Source organism: Spermophilus citellus (genome assembly GCF_964194105.1).
Source record: "Spermophilus citellus genome assembly, chromosome: 10".
Taxonomy (NCBI): domain Eukaryota; kingdom Metazoa; phylum Chordata; class Mammalia; order Rodentia; family Sciuridae; genus Spermophilus; species Spermophilus citellus.
In genome coordinates this window covers 129,246,225-129,262,240 of record NC_138197.1, presented here as the reverse complement: position 1 = coordinate 129,262,240, position 16,016 = coordinate 129,246,225, and the positions used below count along the sequence as shown (strand labels likewise).

Here is a 16,016-nt window from a genome sequence, read left to right as displayed (position 1 = left end):
AGAGTAGTTGATGCCCTTTTATTTTATTTTTGTATTCCTTTGTGTATCATCTTTTTGTGGGGTGGATAGGTGCTAGAGACTGAACCCAGGGCCTCATGTATGCTAAGCACGTGCTAGACCACTGAGCTACACCCTCAGATCCCTCTTGCATATAATCTTGCCTCTGCCTTGACCATTCGTTCCTTGCTGTGCTTGTCAGCCTGCTGGCTTATACTTATCCTTCAAATCTCAAATAAAGTGCTGCTGCTTCAGAGACTCATGTTTGTCTTCCTTCCCCTGGAAATCTCCATGTCCTATCTCATGTGCTCTCCTTATGTTTGGCACATTCCACCACAGAGCAGTTGTTTCAATCTATTGTTCCTAGCAGGTCTCATCATAGGAAGGAAATTCCTTGAAAGCACAGATGGTATCAACACATAGCAGTATATAATAATTTTTATTTAAGGGCCAAATGAATGCAAACACTTTGAGAAATAAAGCACTCTACAGATTGACAATATTTTCATCATTGGCATTTTATTGTCATTTCTAACTCTAAAATCATTAAGTTCTTTTTCACTCTTAAAGTTCTGTAATCTGTGAATCAGTTCCTGGGAGACAGTTCTGATTTTATTTTGTTCTCTTATCTTTCTGCAGGTGGCTAGAGATCCAAGAATCCTGTCAGCCTATCATATAATTTTGATTTCTCTATACAACCTTATATTCTTTCTCTGAGAAGTTGATTATATGTAGTTTTCTTTGACTTTCACAACCTAACATACAATTTAGTCCTAAATAGTGATTTACTTCATGTGTTTCTTCATTCCTCAACCCACAATCACTAATTTAGTTACTTTGCTTTAGTTGCTTTATCGTGGCCATGAATTATGCAGTGGCTAAAAACATACACTGTATTAATATAGTGTAGATGAGCTACAGAATCTAGAGAGAGGCCTGTCGATGTGACTAGACTGCAGGAGTTGCCCTTTTTCCATACCATACCTCTCATTCGGGTTCTGTGCTCCCCCAGAGGCCTTGGCATAGCAAAAGTATATAGTTGAACTTTGCACTGCCTCTTTTGATTTATTGCACTGGGAAGAATAAGTTTTGATATATGTATTTTTTTTTCTTGTTCTTCCTTCTGAGGGAGCCTGCGTCATTGAGAAATGTTTAACCTCGTGGCCTTGCACTGGAACTGGAAATTTGCCTGAGGGAACTTGAAGCCGTCAGTGTTTTTACTCAAATTTCCCCTTAAGGGGAGGGGGATTTCAGCAGAATCTGCCAAAACAGGAAGATACTGGGAAATTTTTTAGTAGCAAAACTGTTGCCATTAGGTTACTGAAAGTATTTGAAAATTTTTCTGGAAATAAATATAGGCATTTTGAATTCCCTTTGGGAGAAAACTATAGATTCTACCAGGTGTAAACAAAAATCCAGACTGAGAAACTTAGCTTTTCAGTTTTTGGTATGTTGTTATAAGGGAACTTTGACCCGCTTGGTGAGAAAGAGAAGCAAACCAGAGGGAGTTTTAGGAGTTTAGAAACTTTCCTGTAGGGAAAATAGCCATAGGCCAAGGCAAATCTCTGTGGACTATGGGAAGAATCTGTCTCTATCAGTTCTGGGTTATGCTAAGAGTAGATGGTAAATGGTGACTTTTTTTTTTTAGACAGATTTTTCGAATTCCTATTCATATTGTCATTGTTTTCCATTTCCAAAATCATTTATTTGACACAAGCAAGATATTTGCCCAGTAAGTGTTAGAATGGGTGATTTTTTGTGTGTGTGTGCTTAAAGGATAATCTATTAGGATGGAATATGACGACCTCTGCTTGTTTTTTTTTGTTTTTTTTTTTTGGTTTATTTATTTGTTGCACAGATGAGGAAAGTTGAACAGTTGTTTGTCAGTGTGAACTGATAAACTGAGCAGTTACCGAGCCCTGACAAGGGAGGAGTCGTGTGGTTAAATCTTTGTGGCAGCCTCATGACTTTCTGGAAAATTGGAAACAACTTTGCTTAAACAGTACTTGATAGGAATATAATCGTTCTTTCCCACTGTAAGAGATAGTTGGGTTCATCTTCCATGAGTTCTTTCTGGGGAATTTGGCATGGGTGATTGAGGGCTGATCATATTCATGGCTAGCATGAGACTTATTTTAGTTAGCAAGTGTTTATCAACTATCGATTATATGCTTATCACTATGATACTTATTCTGGGGGATTCCTGAGAAGTAGAAAGAATGATTCTGATATCCACAAAATTTACATTGTTGGAGATACAGGGACTACAAGGGGTCACAAGATCCTGAGAAAGAAAAGATAAATGGGGTCAGGAAAATGAAGGCAAGAAGGATAAATGTATTTAGGGATAGGCAAGAGGAGTCAGAGGAAGGAAGGATGAATCAGATGGTGTTCAGGTAGGAAGAGAATCCTAAGGAAAGATCTGGATACCAGACTAGGTGTGCTATGTAAGGAAGACTAAGGGTTTCACCTTGATTAGAATGGGAAAAGTGGGACAGTTGGAAGATTGTGTCAAATACATAATGATCATAATGATTAGCTGGATTACTGAGTAACTTGAATATTAGAGTTTGGCCCTCACCAGATAGTGGGAAGTCAATAGTCATTGAGTAACTAATTATTTAGTTTGTCAATTTCTTTAATTGAAATTTTAATTGAGATAATTGTAAATTTTTATAAAAAATATTTTTTAGTTGTAGATGGACATAATACCTTTGTTTTATTTTTATGTGGTGCCGGGGATTGAACCCAGTGCCTCACGCATGCTGGGCAAATTATGTACCGCTGAGCCACAACCCCAGCCCCGAGATAATTATAGATTTACATATAGTTTTAAAAAATAATATCAAATGAATCCTTAGTACACAATAATTACTTTTAAGAAATTTATTAAGAATTTTGTAAAGAAGCCAGGTGCAGTGGTGCATGCCTTTTATCCCAGAGACTTGGGAGGCTGAGGCAGGAGGATCACAAGCTCAAGACCCATCTCAGCAACTTAGCGAGGTCCTGTCTTAAAACAAAAAAGGGCTGAGGATGTAGCTCAGTGCAAAATGCCCCTGGGTTCAAGCCCTAGTGCCAAATAAATAAATAAAACAAATAAACAACAACAAAAAACAATCTGTTTACATTCATTAAAAAAGAATTTTATAAAGACAAAAAGGCTTATTTAGTTCATAATTTTTTTTTTAAAGAAAGAGTGAGAGAGGAGAGAGAGAATTTTTTTTTAAAGAGAGAGTGAGAGAGGAGAGAGAGAGAGAGAGAGAGAGAGAGAATTTTTAATATTTATTTTTTAGTTCTCGGTGGACACAACATCTTTGTTGGTATGTGGTGCTGAGGATCGAACCCGGGCCGCATGCATGCCAGGCGAGCGCGCTACCGCTTGAGCCACATCCCCAGCCCAAGTTCATAATTTTTGAAAGCTGAAAGTACAGGAGGCTTTATAGATTTGGTCTCTGGTGAGGGCCACCTTGGCTACATGACATCAATCAGGGTGAATGGCATCAAGGCAGGAGCATGTGCAAGAAGAACAGATCACAAGGAGAAACCAAAGAGAACCATAAGAATTACTTTTTAAGTGCTAAGTTTGTGAAAGTTATTTCCAAGTTTGCACAGATGCATAAAATGTTTTGCCTGCTTTTTGTAGGTATACAGGAAAAAAGACATCCTTTAAGTAAAATAGCTTGGGTAAATCAAAATCTGAAGCCTAAAATATGTGATATTTGAGCATAGGTTTTAGAAAATAATTTAGAAACAATCATTTTTGGAAGGGGTTTAGGAGAGGTGCTTTATGGTGCAGGGGTCATGTGAAATTATTCACTCAGCACCTAAAATATGCCAGAGTCTGTGCCAGGTGCCAGGAGTATAGTGGTGAACAAGACAGACATGGTTCGTGTCCTCTCCCAGCCTGAAATTTATTGGTGAAGGCAGATAAGTAATTATAAATTATAATAAAACAAAATAGGGGTTATTAAAGAATATTTCAGAATGCCATGGGAGAGCAGAGCAGGGGAATCCAAACAATTTAGGGAACATTGCAAGAAGGCTTTGCAGAGGAAGGGATTTTTTAAGTGATGAATGTTGCAGCAGAGTGATCTGTGTGAGGACCTGGAGAGGACAAATGAAATAGCACATTGAAGGAGCTGGAAGACATTTGTTACAGTTGGTAGTAGAGAGGCAGTGTGGTGTAACAGATGTGAGTGGAGCCTTTGCAGCCTTCCACTTCTGGGACTCATCTTCTCCAGCTGTGACAAGCAAAAATGTCTCCATATATTTCCATATCATGTCCCCTCATGGTCATAATTGCCCTGTGTTCAGAACCACTGGGTATTTTTTTGTGAGGATTAAAGTTGTTGATTGTATGAAAGCACATAGAACCTGGCATGTGTGCCCTTACTGTGTTATATTACGATTAGTACAGTGGTGTTTAGGGAAAAAATGTGTTTCTTCTGATAATAGTTGAGGGAAATTTAGTCTCTCGTTTGATTAACTAAATAACAAAAAATAAAATATAGTCCAGATGCTGGTATGAACAAATGGGGTTGTCTCTTCCTAGTAAACTGTGTTTACATTCAGAGCCACTTTCTATGGACATAAAGCACTCCATTCATCAGGGAACCTGTGGCCCTGCCTTTATATATAAAGGTGTGTCTCAATTGAAAATTTCTTTCTTTCTTCCCCCCTTCCTCCCTCCCTGAGAGATGCTGCAGGCAAGAGATCTGCAATCTGAGGGATGTAGACAGACAGACCTTCCTTCCTTCCTTCCTTCCTTCCTTCCTTCCTTCCTTCCTTCCTTCCTTCCTTCCTTTCTCCCTTTCTTTCTCCCTTTCTTTCTCTCTCTCTCTCTCTCTCTCTCTCTCTCTCTCTCTCAATATAGATGGGATCTTGTGTTGCTCAGGCTGGTCACTTACTCTTGGGCTCAAGTAACTCTCTTACTCCAGGCTTCCCAGTAACTGCAACTACAGACATGGGCCACTGAGCCTGAAACACTCAGTAGTACTTAATGGAATTTCTCCATCATCTGACACAGCTCAAATTAATCCTTTTTAATGACTACATACTACTTTGTAGCTTGTATGTACATTCCCCTGTTGGTGAATGTTTGTTTTTTCCTTCTCTGCTCCCCTGTACCTCCTGTCTGTAGCTCTCTTTTCTTCTTTTTTTAAAAAAATTAATCTGTAATATGTAGATATATATTATTATTATTATTATTATTTTTGGGGTGGTGGTGGTGGTACTGGGGACTAAATCCAGGAGTGCTACATCCTAGCCCTTTTTATTTTTTGATAGAGAATCTCGCTAAGTTGACCAGGCTGGCTTTGAACTACAGCTTTTCCTGACCAGCTTCCTGCATCAATATACATCCCATATCCTTTTAAATTAAGTTTAACATAATATATTTCTATAAGAGGACTAAGTATCTTTAGGTTCAATAGACAATGCTACCAAATTGTTTTTTAAAGACTTCACGTTTTCACAGGTATGTATGAGGATACTCTCCCCACCCCTGCCCACCTCTCTGGTATGTATAGATGCTATAAGATCTTTTAAGTTTTCCACTGGTCAAATGGGTGTGAAGTGTTAGCTTGCTGTTATTTTGAAATCATTCCAATCAGGACTATAGTTAGGATTCTTAACAGAAATAAGCCATAAGAAAATCCAGCCTCTTTGGCAGTACAGCTCTATCTCCTTAAAATCCCAATGAAACTTGGGTTGAACAGTATCAGAGGACAGATGAATATAACAGTTCCATTATAGTAAAAATGTGGGCATTCAAATTAAGATATCTATTAATGAGATTGTTGTACAGAACTAAATTATACTTAGGACTATATTTGTGCATCTGGGTAAAGCCTTTTTCCCTAGGCTTCTTGGCAGATTTTTGCTGCAGAGACAATTTTTCCGGGGAAGTCGAACATAGCACTAAGCAGATAATGTTCAGGAAAGTACCAGCACCAAAACAAAACAAAATAAAAAAACGAAAAATTGTGTTGTTGATGAATGCATCAGAATTTTTAGTTAGCATAGGTGGCACATTTTAAAAATTATGAAATGTTTTAAATTTTCCAAAAAAAGTTAAATTTTGAAAATTTACAAGGGATTCCAAATTGGAAGTGATTGTGAATATATTACTTTTGAAAGAAGCCAAGCCAACTCACCATACCAAGGGCTAAAGCTTTTTTTAGATTCCCTGGTTATAGACACCATGTAGTTAAATGGCTCTCTGGTTTATCCTGTCCTTGTATGTATGTGAACTAGGGGATTGGTGTCTGTGAAGGAAATATATAACCCTGGTAAGTGTGGTATCTGGGGTTTCTGACTTCTGGGGACATGTATGAATTAGCAGAACAATTTACAGGACCATGACCTTGCTTCAGAGGTGAAGCGAAGGGAGATGACCTTTTGACAGAGGACCTCTGGTGACTTTGTACTTTGAAAGATGTGAGATCAATGAAGTAATGTGAAAGAGCCAGCAGAATGGAGTTTGACATCATCTGATATGCCCCCAACTGTGTACTTCTGATTTTGTTGACAGTTCATAATGTGGAGAGATTGTTTGGTGACATCTGAACCATTGACAGAGAACAAATATTTTATTGTATGTTTTGGGACAGTCACAAGCAGTTAGTGGTGAAGCACAAATGAACAAGATTTCTAGCCTGATTAGCCCTGCTCTTCTTCACCTAATAGGAAGAATTTGCTTTGGGGATTTCTTTCTTTTTTTAAAAATATTACTTGTTGATGGACCTTTATTTATTTATTTGTGGTGCTGAGAATCAAATCCAGGGCCTCACACATGCTAGGCAAGTGCTCTGAGCCACGACCCCAGCCTTTGGGTGACACACAGTACAACCTGAGGCCTTTCAGCAAGATGAGCAGAGCAGGAGTACATAGGTTGTTCAGAACTTCACTAGTTGCTGGCCCTGTGCATTGATGAGTTGGGAGAGGGGTGGCAGAGCATGGTAGCAAACATGTCCTCTGTGGCACTAAGTAGGAAAAAAGATCCTGGGGGCTGAACTATGATGATTAATCCATAGAGCACTATTTTTCATAAAGTAGATGGTAAACCACCAATAAGAAATAAATACATATAAGTATGGTATTCTTTCTGTTTACAGGTATAGATTTTTACTTTATTAGAATAAAAAATTATACTAAAATCCTGTCCAGATTTCCTCTGCTTCTTAAATTCTTGTGTTTGTGTTGAAGTATCACATGCTTGATTTCAAATCAAAGGGGAATTTATGGGGATAAGTTTTAGTAAAGTTTGGCCCTTGTCTTAGTCCATTTTCTGTTTCTATAGCAAAATACCCTAGACTGGGTAGTTTGTAAAGAAAAGAGCTTTGTGTACCTTGTGGTTCTTGAGATCCCAGAGCATAGTGCTAGCTTTTGCTTGGCTCTTTGTAGGCCCTTCTGGCAATATTACGACATGGCAGTGGAATCATGGTGGGAGTATGTGCAAGAAGGAAAGATCACACGGAAAGATAGGAAGCCAAAGGAATTTTGGGGCCAGACTCGCTCTTATTACAACAATCCACTTTCATTGGAACTAACTGGGGTCCCATGAGAATCCCTGCTGAGTGCAGTTCCTCCAGTGACCTAACCACCTTCCATTAGGCCGCACCTTTAAAGATTCTACCATCTCAACACCCACATACTGGTGACTAGACACCTAGTACATGAACCACAAACCTTTGTGAGAGACATACTCAGACCATATTCAAACCTTAGCAACCCTTAATGTCTAAGGTCACAGATAAGATGTTTTCTTTTTGTGTTGTATGGTCTGCCTTCAAAATCTTTTTAAATGACCATTCTTGCTTTCAAAATCATTTGTAAGAAAAAAATGTTTTAGCTTAGGCATAGTGGCAGACACCTGTAATCAATCCCAGTGACTCGGGAGGCTGAGACAGAATTGCCAGTTCAAGGCCAGCCTGGGCAACTTAATGAGACCCTGTCTCAAAGACAAGAAGGTCTGAGGATGTAGCTCAGTTATAGAAAACACCTGCCTAGCATGTGGATTCCAGTATCCCCATCCCCAGAAAACCTATTTTAGAAAGATGGTTAAAACATTTTTGAGTATGTGATTAGAGGGAGCAGCACTCTTTAGTTTTTCAAAAATTATTTTGCTTGAGGAACATTATTAAATGCTACACACACACACACACACACACACACACATACATACATATATATATATATATATATATTTTTTTTTTTTCCCCTCCCTGAAGACATGATTACCCAAAGGTTTAGCCAGTTAGAAAACTCTCCTTTCATCTTTTTTTTTCTGTTTCAGAAAGTTCTACTTTTGGTAAATGGCTGTTCCAAAGTGTGCTCTGGCAATTCCATTCCACAGTTTTGTGTTCAGGCTGCTTGTCAGTACTCTGTGTTGTCTCTGCTCTTTAAATGACTCAGTATTACTCAGAGAATCAGAACAAGGAATCCTGGGAGAGACTGTGACTGGCTTCCTATTTTGGGTGATGGTTTTTATTTAATTTACTAGGTCATGTAACGCAGGCAGACATTAACAGTTTGAGAAATTCTAAAGGAATGTGGGTTCCAAGCATGACATCTTTATGAGAAAACAGTTGTGAGTTCACTAAAATATTAATTTGGTAATGTTAAACAGTTATTTTTTAAAAATACCTTGTTCCCCCTTTTCCTACCCTGTGAGTATTTTTATTAAACAATACAACAAAAGGAACAATTTGCTAAATTATTTTCTGCATAACAGACATACTGATTAATTGATTGTATCATTAAATTCTTTCTAAAACCCCATGAATTTGGTGATGTAATCCCCATTTCCAGGTGTGAAAAGGATTACCCAGAGAGGTTGAGTGATTTACTCAGAGCCAGATTGGTGGTAGGGGGTCAGAGTCATAGTTTGAGTTTAGGGCAGTGGGATTCCAGACGCAAATTCTCAGCCTTAAGTTTACACTGTCCCTGTCCTACTTCTGACAGGTGGATGATCTGTATATAGGTCTTGGGCAGACTAAAAAACAATCTGGTTGTCTTGGTTGCTGTGACAGTTCATCTCTTTACTTGCCTGTGCCTGTACTGTATGTATAATACACACTTAGTAAATATTTATTGCATGAGCAAGTATGTAGTAAAGCATGGAAGATGGAAGTGTGCTGACATTTGTTTGTAAAGATTTTTAAGTATATGCTGTGTTTGTAAATATAGTAAAGTGCATCTTAAACTAATGTTTATCGGGTTTATTTGTTGCATATATAGCCTTTTAGATGAGAATAAAACACCTCCTGGCTTGGTTTCTGGAGATTAACTATAGTTTGAGTTCTCACTTCCCTCCTTGTAACCAGCCTGCTGGTCTTGTCCTCTTCCTTTTCACAATGCTGGCAAAATGACTTGTCTCTATTTCTCTTTTTCTATTCTCAAATCCCCAAGTAATTGTTTTCACACCTTTTGCTTTTGTACATGCCTCTTCCTTTGGTTAGAATGCCCTTCCCATCTTTTTGGATTGGTGGGGTTTTTTTGTTTGTTTGTTTGTTTGTTTGTTTTGTTTTTTTAAAATAATTCTGATCTCAGCCCAGGTGCTTTTTCCTTTTGAGACAGGTTTTTGGTAAGTTGCCCATGTGATCCTCCTGCCTCAGCCTCCTGAGTTGCTGGGATTACATGGATGCACCAGTGTGCTTGGCTTTAATCTGTTATTGTTATTGTTATTTTTTTTAGTTGAGGTAAATTTATGTACAATAAAATACAAAACCTTGTTTAAGAGTACAGTTCAGTGAGTTTTGATAAAAATTATACCAGTACAGTTAGGATACAGAATATTTCCATTACCCCAAAAAGCTTCACATGCCTCTGGGGAGACCTCTGAATTTTGCCTTTTCCTGAACTTCAAATAATTAGTCATACAGTGTGTAGACTTATGTTTCTGTCTTCTGTTATTAGCATAATGCTTTTGACATCCATCAGCGTTGGTGCCTATAGCAATAGTTGGTGGGGTTTTTTCTTTCTAATTACTTAAGTAGTATTTCCATGTATGGATGTACCACAATTTTTATTCCTTTCACAAGTGGAAAGACATTTAGGTTATTTCTAGTTTTAGACAATTACAAATAAAGCTGCTCTGAATATTCATGTATAGCTCTTATATGGATATACATATTTTTTGTTTTCTGGGATAAATACTCAGGAATGGAATTATTGACTTGTATATTAAGTTTATATACTTGAAGCAAAGAGCATTATCATTTTCTACCTCCTCCCCCGCCCCGCAGCACACAGTAATTTGGAAAATGCCATTTGCTCCTTGTTCTCAATACCAGTTATTTATTATTATTTATTGGTAGTGTTTGTGTTCTGACACTAACCAAATAATTATCTTTACGTGTTCTTATTGGGAAAGGTATTGCACCACCACCCCCCACCCACCTTTTTTTGGTACTAGAGATTGAAACCAGTGGTACTTAACCCAGTAAGCCACACCCGCAGCCCTTTTTATTTTTTATTTTAAGACGAGGTCTCACTAAGTTACTATAGGGCCTTGTTTTGCTAAGGCTGGCCTTGAACTGGTAATTCTCCTGACTCAGCCTCCTGAGCTGCTGAGAATACAGGTGTATGCTATCACGCCTGGCCTAATTAAGGGTTTCTGTTGCAAGTTTTTCTCTCTTCATTTTACAAATACTTAGCAATTTACAGTATATATGGAGTAGATGGAGAAGAATGACTCTACTCTCAGTGCCCCTAGCAGGCCCTGTAAACAGGAGCCATGGCAGATGATTGTGACACATTTGATTGATCGATCCATCCTTTTTTCCTTCCTTCTTTCTTTGTGCTGGGATTGAACCCAGTGCCTTGTGCATGCTAGGCCAGACACATTTGATTCTGATTTACCTATTTTCTCACTAGAACAAATTACTTACAATAGTGGTTTTCCCTCCCATTGCCTCTGCAATGTATTCCTCTTAGGGAGAAGAATAGGGAGACACATCTGGCTGCAACTGTGCCACCAGCCTTAATATCTGGTTCTCCTTTTAGGAGAATGCCTGTGAGTGTCATGGTGGCAGCTGTTTTTATAATCAGCTGGGTAGATCTTTAAATTCAGTCTGCTGGTGGATTTGTCCTGATTGCCTTCCCAATGGTTTGAATGATGGAACTGTGACATCCAAGGAGTAAAATCAAAGGTTAACAAGATAAGGGTATGAATCTCAACTTTTTTCTAGGCTGCCATTTTTGTCTTAATACACTGTCCCTGACACTAGCCAGCATCTTAGAGTCTTCATTTGCTTTTGAAACAAAAAGGTCAAATATGTACTGAGCTACATATTTTAGAGATTTTATTAACAAGTGTTTGCAAGTTGCTAAGAAGTGTTCATTTGTTTGTTCATTCATTGAGCAGTTTGCCAGTTAACCATGTTTATGATTCCTATTTCAGTGCTCTGATAGGGCTTTTTTCAAAATCAATTCTTTCTGAGGTCTCTCCCTACCAGTTTGGTATCTTTTGTCTGTAAGCATTTAAAACACAAATGTTAAGTAAAATAAGATAGTGCTGAAATTTAGCTCCTTGTTAAAACTTTGATACAGGCTTAGCAGAAGAAGGAAGGGAGGCAGTGGGAAGAACAGGGAACCTAGTCATGTGATACTTACTGCTTGTCTGGCAGAAGCGTTTTGGTTCTGAGCAGAGAAACCAACTGTTTACTATTTTGGGTGAGTGAGGTTGGTTGGTTGCTACGAGTATTTTCTCTGAGGGAACCCTCTCCTCTTCCAGCTCTTCACATTGAAATCATTCCCGTTCTGCTTTTTAGCATTTGGGTAGAGGAGAGAGGTGTCTGTGTGGAGGCCCAGTGCTGACAGGAAGAAATGTTTTGTCAGGAGATGTACTGATTCTGACCTTCTGCTATCTGCTTTTAATGCTCCACTCCCTGAGTAAACTCAAGATCTAGCTGTTCTTGCAACTGCAGAAATGAAGTGCATACTTTAACCCAAAGAGCAGTGCTAATCAGGAAATAATAAATGTCCTCTCTAAGGAGTGAGGAAAGGAAGACTGGCTTCTTGCAGCGTTGGCCTCTGGAGTCTCATATCTCTTCCAGCATGTTGGAGAAGACCAAGATTCATCAGCCCACCTGCAGGTTTTTGCCCCTCTCATGGATTGTCCTGAAGCCCAGGAAGGACAGCTGCTCAGCAGTGTGCCTTGCCCCTTCTCACAGTTTGCGGGAAGGTTAGAGGGTTTCTCCTTTCGTGATTTGCATGCTTTTGTTTCCTCCTAAACTTCCTGCTGTCCTTTACTGTCCTTTATCATCTTCCTATTTCTCTGTAGCCACCCAAGCCTTGACTTTGGATTTTTTTCCTCCCAAAGTTTAAAGATTATTGAATGCCCAACAGATAGATAACTGGACATAGTACTGTAGGGTGCATTTTGTGACCTGATAGGGCAGTAGTTAATTAAGATATTTCATTGTGTCACTCCTTTCCTTCTTCCCATGCACAGCTGATATAGCCAAGCTTAACACCGTGGAAAAAGGGAAGAAAAAACTTATCTCTAGTAAAGTGGGATTTTTCCCTCTTTATGTGGGTCAAATGCAGTATTTTATCAATAAAACACTCTGGCAATGGCTACTATACAAATAAATAGGCAGATATTGGTGATGACTCAGTTTCTTCTGTCTCTTAAATACTGAAAGTGAGTAGATAAGGTCTCATAACTCTAAATCATCATAATTTAAAATAAAACTACTCCTGGAAAGCTTTTTACTTGTAGTGCATCAGTTTTGATTAGTGTGGACAATTTACATTGGCCATATCAATCTTGAAGTAATTTTTCTTCATAAATATCCTTCTTTCATGTTCTGAAACTGCTTGAAAAGATATTCTTTGGGAGTGAAATGGACACATTTGAGTTCTGCAGAAAAGTTCAGTGTTAAATTTGAGAAAAATTCAAATTTTTTTGAATGTTTTGAGAAACATTCTGGGATGTTAAAAAAAATGAAGGTGGGTACTTTATCCAAATGCTATCAAATATGAATGGAAAGAATTGTCAATATTTTATTGTCCTAGCTTGGAAACCCTAACATTCATAACATAATTTATCTACAGTCTTTATATTGATTGCATAAATTCTACTTTTCTAAAAACTTAAACATTGAGCATGTGGAGCTGGAAAAGAAAATGAGTGATCATCAGTGCCGTTTACTGAGAGAATAGTTTTCAGACCTGATTCAGAGGCGATTGATTTCTCTTAATATCTGGAAGTGTTCTAAAATAACGTGAAAGAAACACAACGGCCCCATTAGAGGGCACATTGTTGGAGAAGCAGAGAGAATATATGGCTCAGAATTTACATCTTTGGGCAGCTACCTTTGATTTTTATAATCCAGAAAGATATTTTTGCATTAGCTGTAAAACTGTATAGGAAATATAAATGCAGTCTTATCATGAATAGGATCAGAATAATTACCTTAAGCAACAGAATTTAAATTTTGATAGTGTGCTTAGAACCTCATTTTTAGAATTTTGTATGTTTGCTAAATCTTGAGATGACTCAAATTATGTCTTCTATAAGTAAATATACACATTATTTTAAAAAAATCACTGTCATTTTGAAAGTTTCATAGAAGAAATGGATTGTGCACCAGGTAGCAAAAGTATAAAGGATATCCCATATTACTTCTTTTGGGCAGAAACAGGTATTTGAGGAACAGAGAATTCTTCCGTGAAATATATAAAGATAATCACTGAAAATGATTCTTCTTACTCTTATATTTTATTATTATAGATAAATTTCTAACAACAGTCTTTTTCTTCTTTCATAGTTTTTCTCTTCCTTCTCTTATTCATTGATTTTATTTTGTAGGGGATGGAATGAAGCACTTTGTGCATGCTAGACAAGTGCTCTACCACTGAGCTGCACCCCCAATCCTTATTTTCTTTATTACCAAACTTTGACATGGATCCATTCTGCCTGATTTTTTTTTTTTTTTTTTATCTCCAGTAGGATGAGTGAGCAGTCATGAAAGATTGGTGTCTTTGTGGTTTTGTACCACCTTTAGGTACAGTACTGTCCAGTTCCCACCTGTATTATCCATTATGGTAGCCACTAGCCAAATGTGGCTGTTGAGACTTGAAATATGACTAACACATGAGAAACTGAATTTTTTATTTGATTTTAGTTAAATTTAAATATTAGATGTGGCTAGTGGCTGCTGTGTTGGACATCACAGTTCTAGACCTTAGTGAGCCTTCTTTTAAAAAAAATATTTATTTTTTAGGTGTAGTTGGACACAATATCATTAATTAATTAATTAATTAATTATTTTAATGTGGTGCTTAGGATCGAACCCAAGGCCTCACACGTGCTAGGCAAGTGTTCTATCTCTGAGCTAATACTCCAGCCCCAGTGAGCCTTCTTTCATTACTCCCCTTCACCGCTGAATGCTCCAGCTAAATAGGAGAGTGTCGGCTATGTTCTTAACCTTTGGGTATCTCCCATTTCCAGGCCTTGGCTCTTGCTATTCATCTGTAGTTTATGAAGTGCTTCAAAGATTGCTTAATGCTGCTGCCCCCATGAAGCTTACCTAATCCTTTTGTACTCTAGTAATTTATTATCTGAAAACTCTCAAAGCTCTTATAATGCTCACTGATTACATTCATTTGTTTTACATTTTTTATCTCATCCACTATATTTATAAATTCCGTAAGGGGGTTTCATAGTTATTTTTAAATGTGTGTGATAGTTTCAATCTTTTCTTTCTCTTAACAATGCATAGCAGAGTCTTTTAATGCATAATGGATGGGTTGTGTGAACTAGCTATTAGTCTACTGAGATTGTTGATGGTTACTGTTCTTCCTGACACTAGAGGGCAGTATTGTGTCCACAAGCCAATTGTGATGTTTATTCCAAAGTGACAGATTTGGAGTACTCTCCCAATTCAGTTTTATATAAATAATTCTAGCCTTCAGAAAGAAATCACATCTGTTGATTGTCCAGTGATATTAATAAATGCTATTTTTATAAAGTTATCTTGAGTTAGATTTAGACTGATGTTGGACCAGGAAAGAGATTCTTACTATAGCTGAGAAGTACTAGCCAAGATATTAAACATCAGAGATTAATTCCTTGAGGACAAAAGCCTTTTTATGGTAGGCAGCTAGTATCTAGCACTGAGCAGATAGTCAAGGTCTGAAGTTCTTAGTTTGATCTTGCCAGTGGTGAGCTTGGCCAAGTTGCTCTAAGCTTGGCAAACCAGTTCCTGAACTGGGTATAACGTTCACTGAACTAACTCTAGGGCCAAATGATCTCATATGTATGAGAAAGCAGCTTTGTAAAGTATTATGTAAATGTATAGTGTTATTTTCCTGCTCAGTGCCTGTTTTGTGCCTGGAACCAAAGCATGCACATAATAAATGATTAATTTAAAATTTTTATGACATTAATTTTTAAATTTTAAGATTGCACTCTGTTAAAGGTTGATGAGAAATAAAAATGATGCTGATATACTCATCTAAGAGGCTACATACCCCGAGAAGTGATTATAGTCACAATAGTTTAGTTAACATGTATCCTCACCTTTGATGTTTTTTTGTTTGTTTTTTGTGGTGCTGGGGATTGAACCCAGGGTCTTGTGCATGTGAGGCAAGCACTTATATCCCTAGCCCACCTTTGATGTTATTCAACTTAAAAATGTACTGGTTATAGTCATGATAGTTTAGTTAACATGTATCCTCACTTTTGATGTTATTTAGCCTCAGAATGTACTATATGTGATATATAAGTGTAAACTCTTTTTTTTTTTAGTCTTTTGTCTAGTGGATTTATTTTTGTGTATCCTCTACCCTTTTTTATACTAATTTCAAATATTCAGAATCAGTCAGTTATAGTGAGGTATTTGGGCTTCTTATAGAAAACCAGGTTAAAAAATAGTTATTTAGACAAAATTGTTACAGTTTGGAAATTCATATGGTTATATTCTCCTGCCAGATTTGTAGTTAGAAAAGAAGCAAGCTGTTCTAGAAGAGAGGGTAGTATGGTAGTTGCTTTTTGTTGAAACCAACCA

At 37.5% G+C, this 16,016-nt stretch overlaps 1 protein-coding gene across 3 annotated transcripts in view; it reads left to right on the top strand.

Moving 5' to 3' along the window:
* Nucleotides 1-16,016, top strand: part of MRTFA (myocardin related transcription factor A) — a 119,017-nt gene that overhangs the window by 38,108 nt on the left and 64,893 nt on the right. Inside the window, exon 1 of one of the 3 annotated variants that reach the window (XM_081310494.1) lies at nt 11,732-12,184. The exons of the other annotated variants lie outside the window; for them this stretch is intronic. Within the exon in view, the coding sequence (XP_081166620.1) occupies nt 11,980-12,184 (205 nt within the window). The 5' untranslated portion in view covers nt 11,732-11,979. Of the gene's footprint in view, nt 1-11,731; nt 12,185-16,016 lie in introns of those variants that run through there. 3 annotated transcript variants of the gene reach the window in all.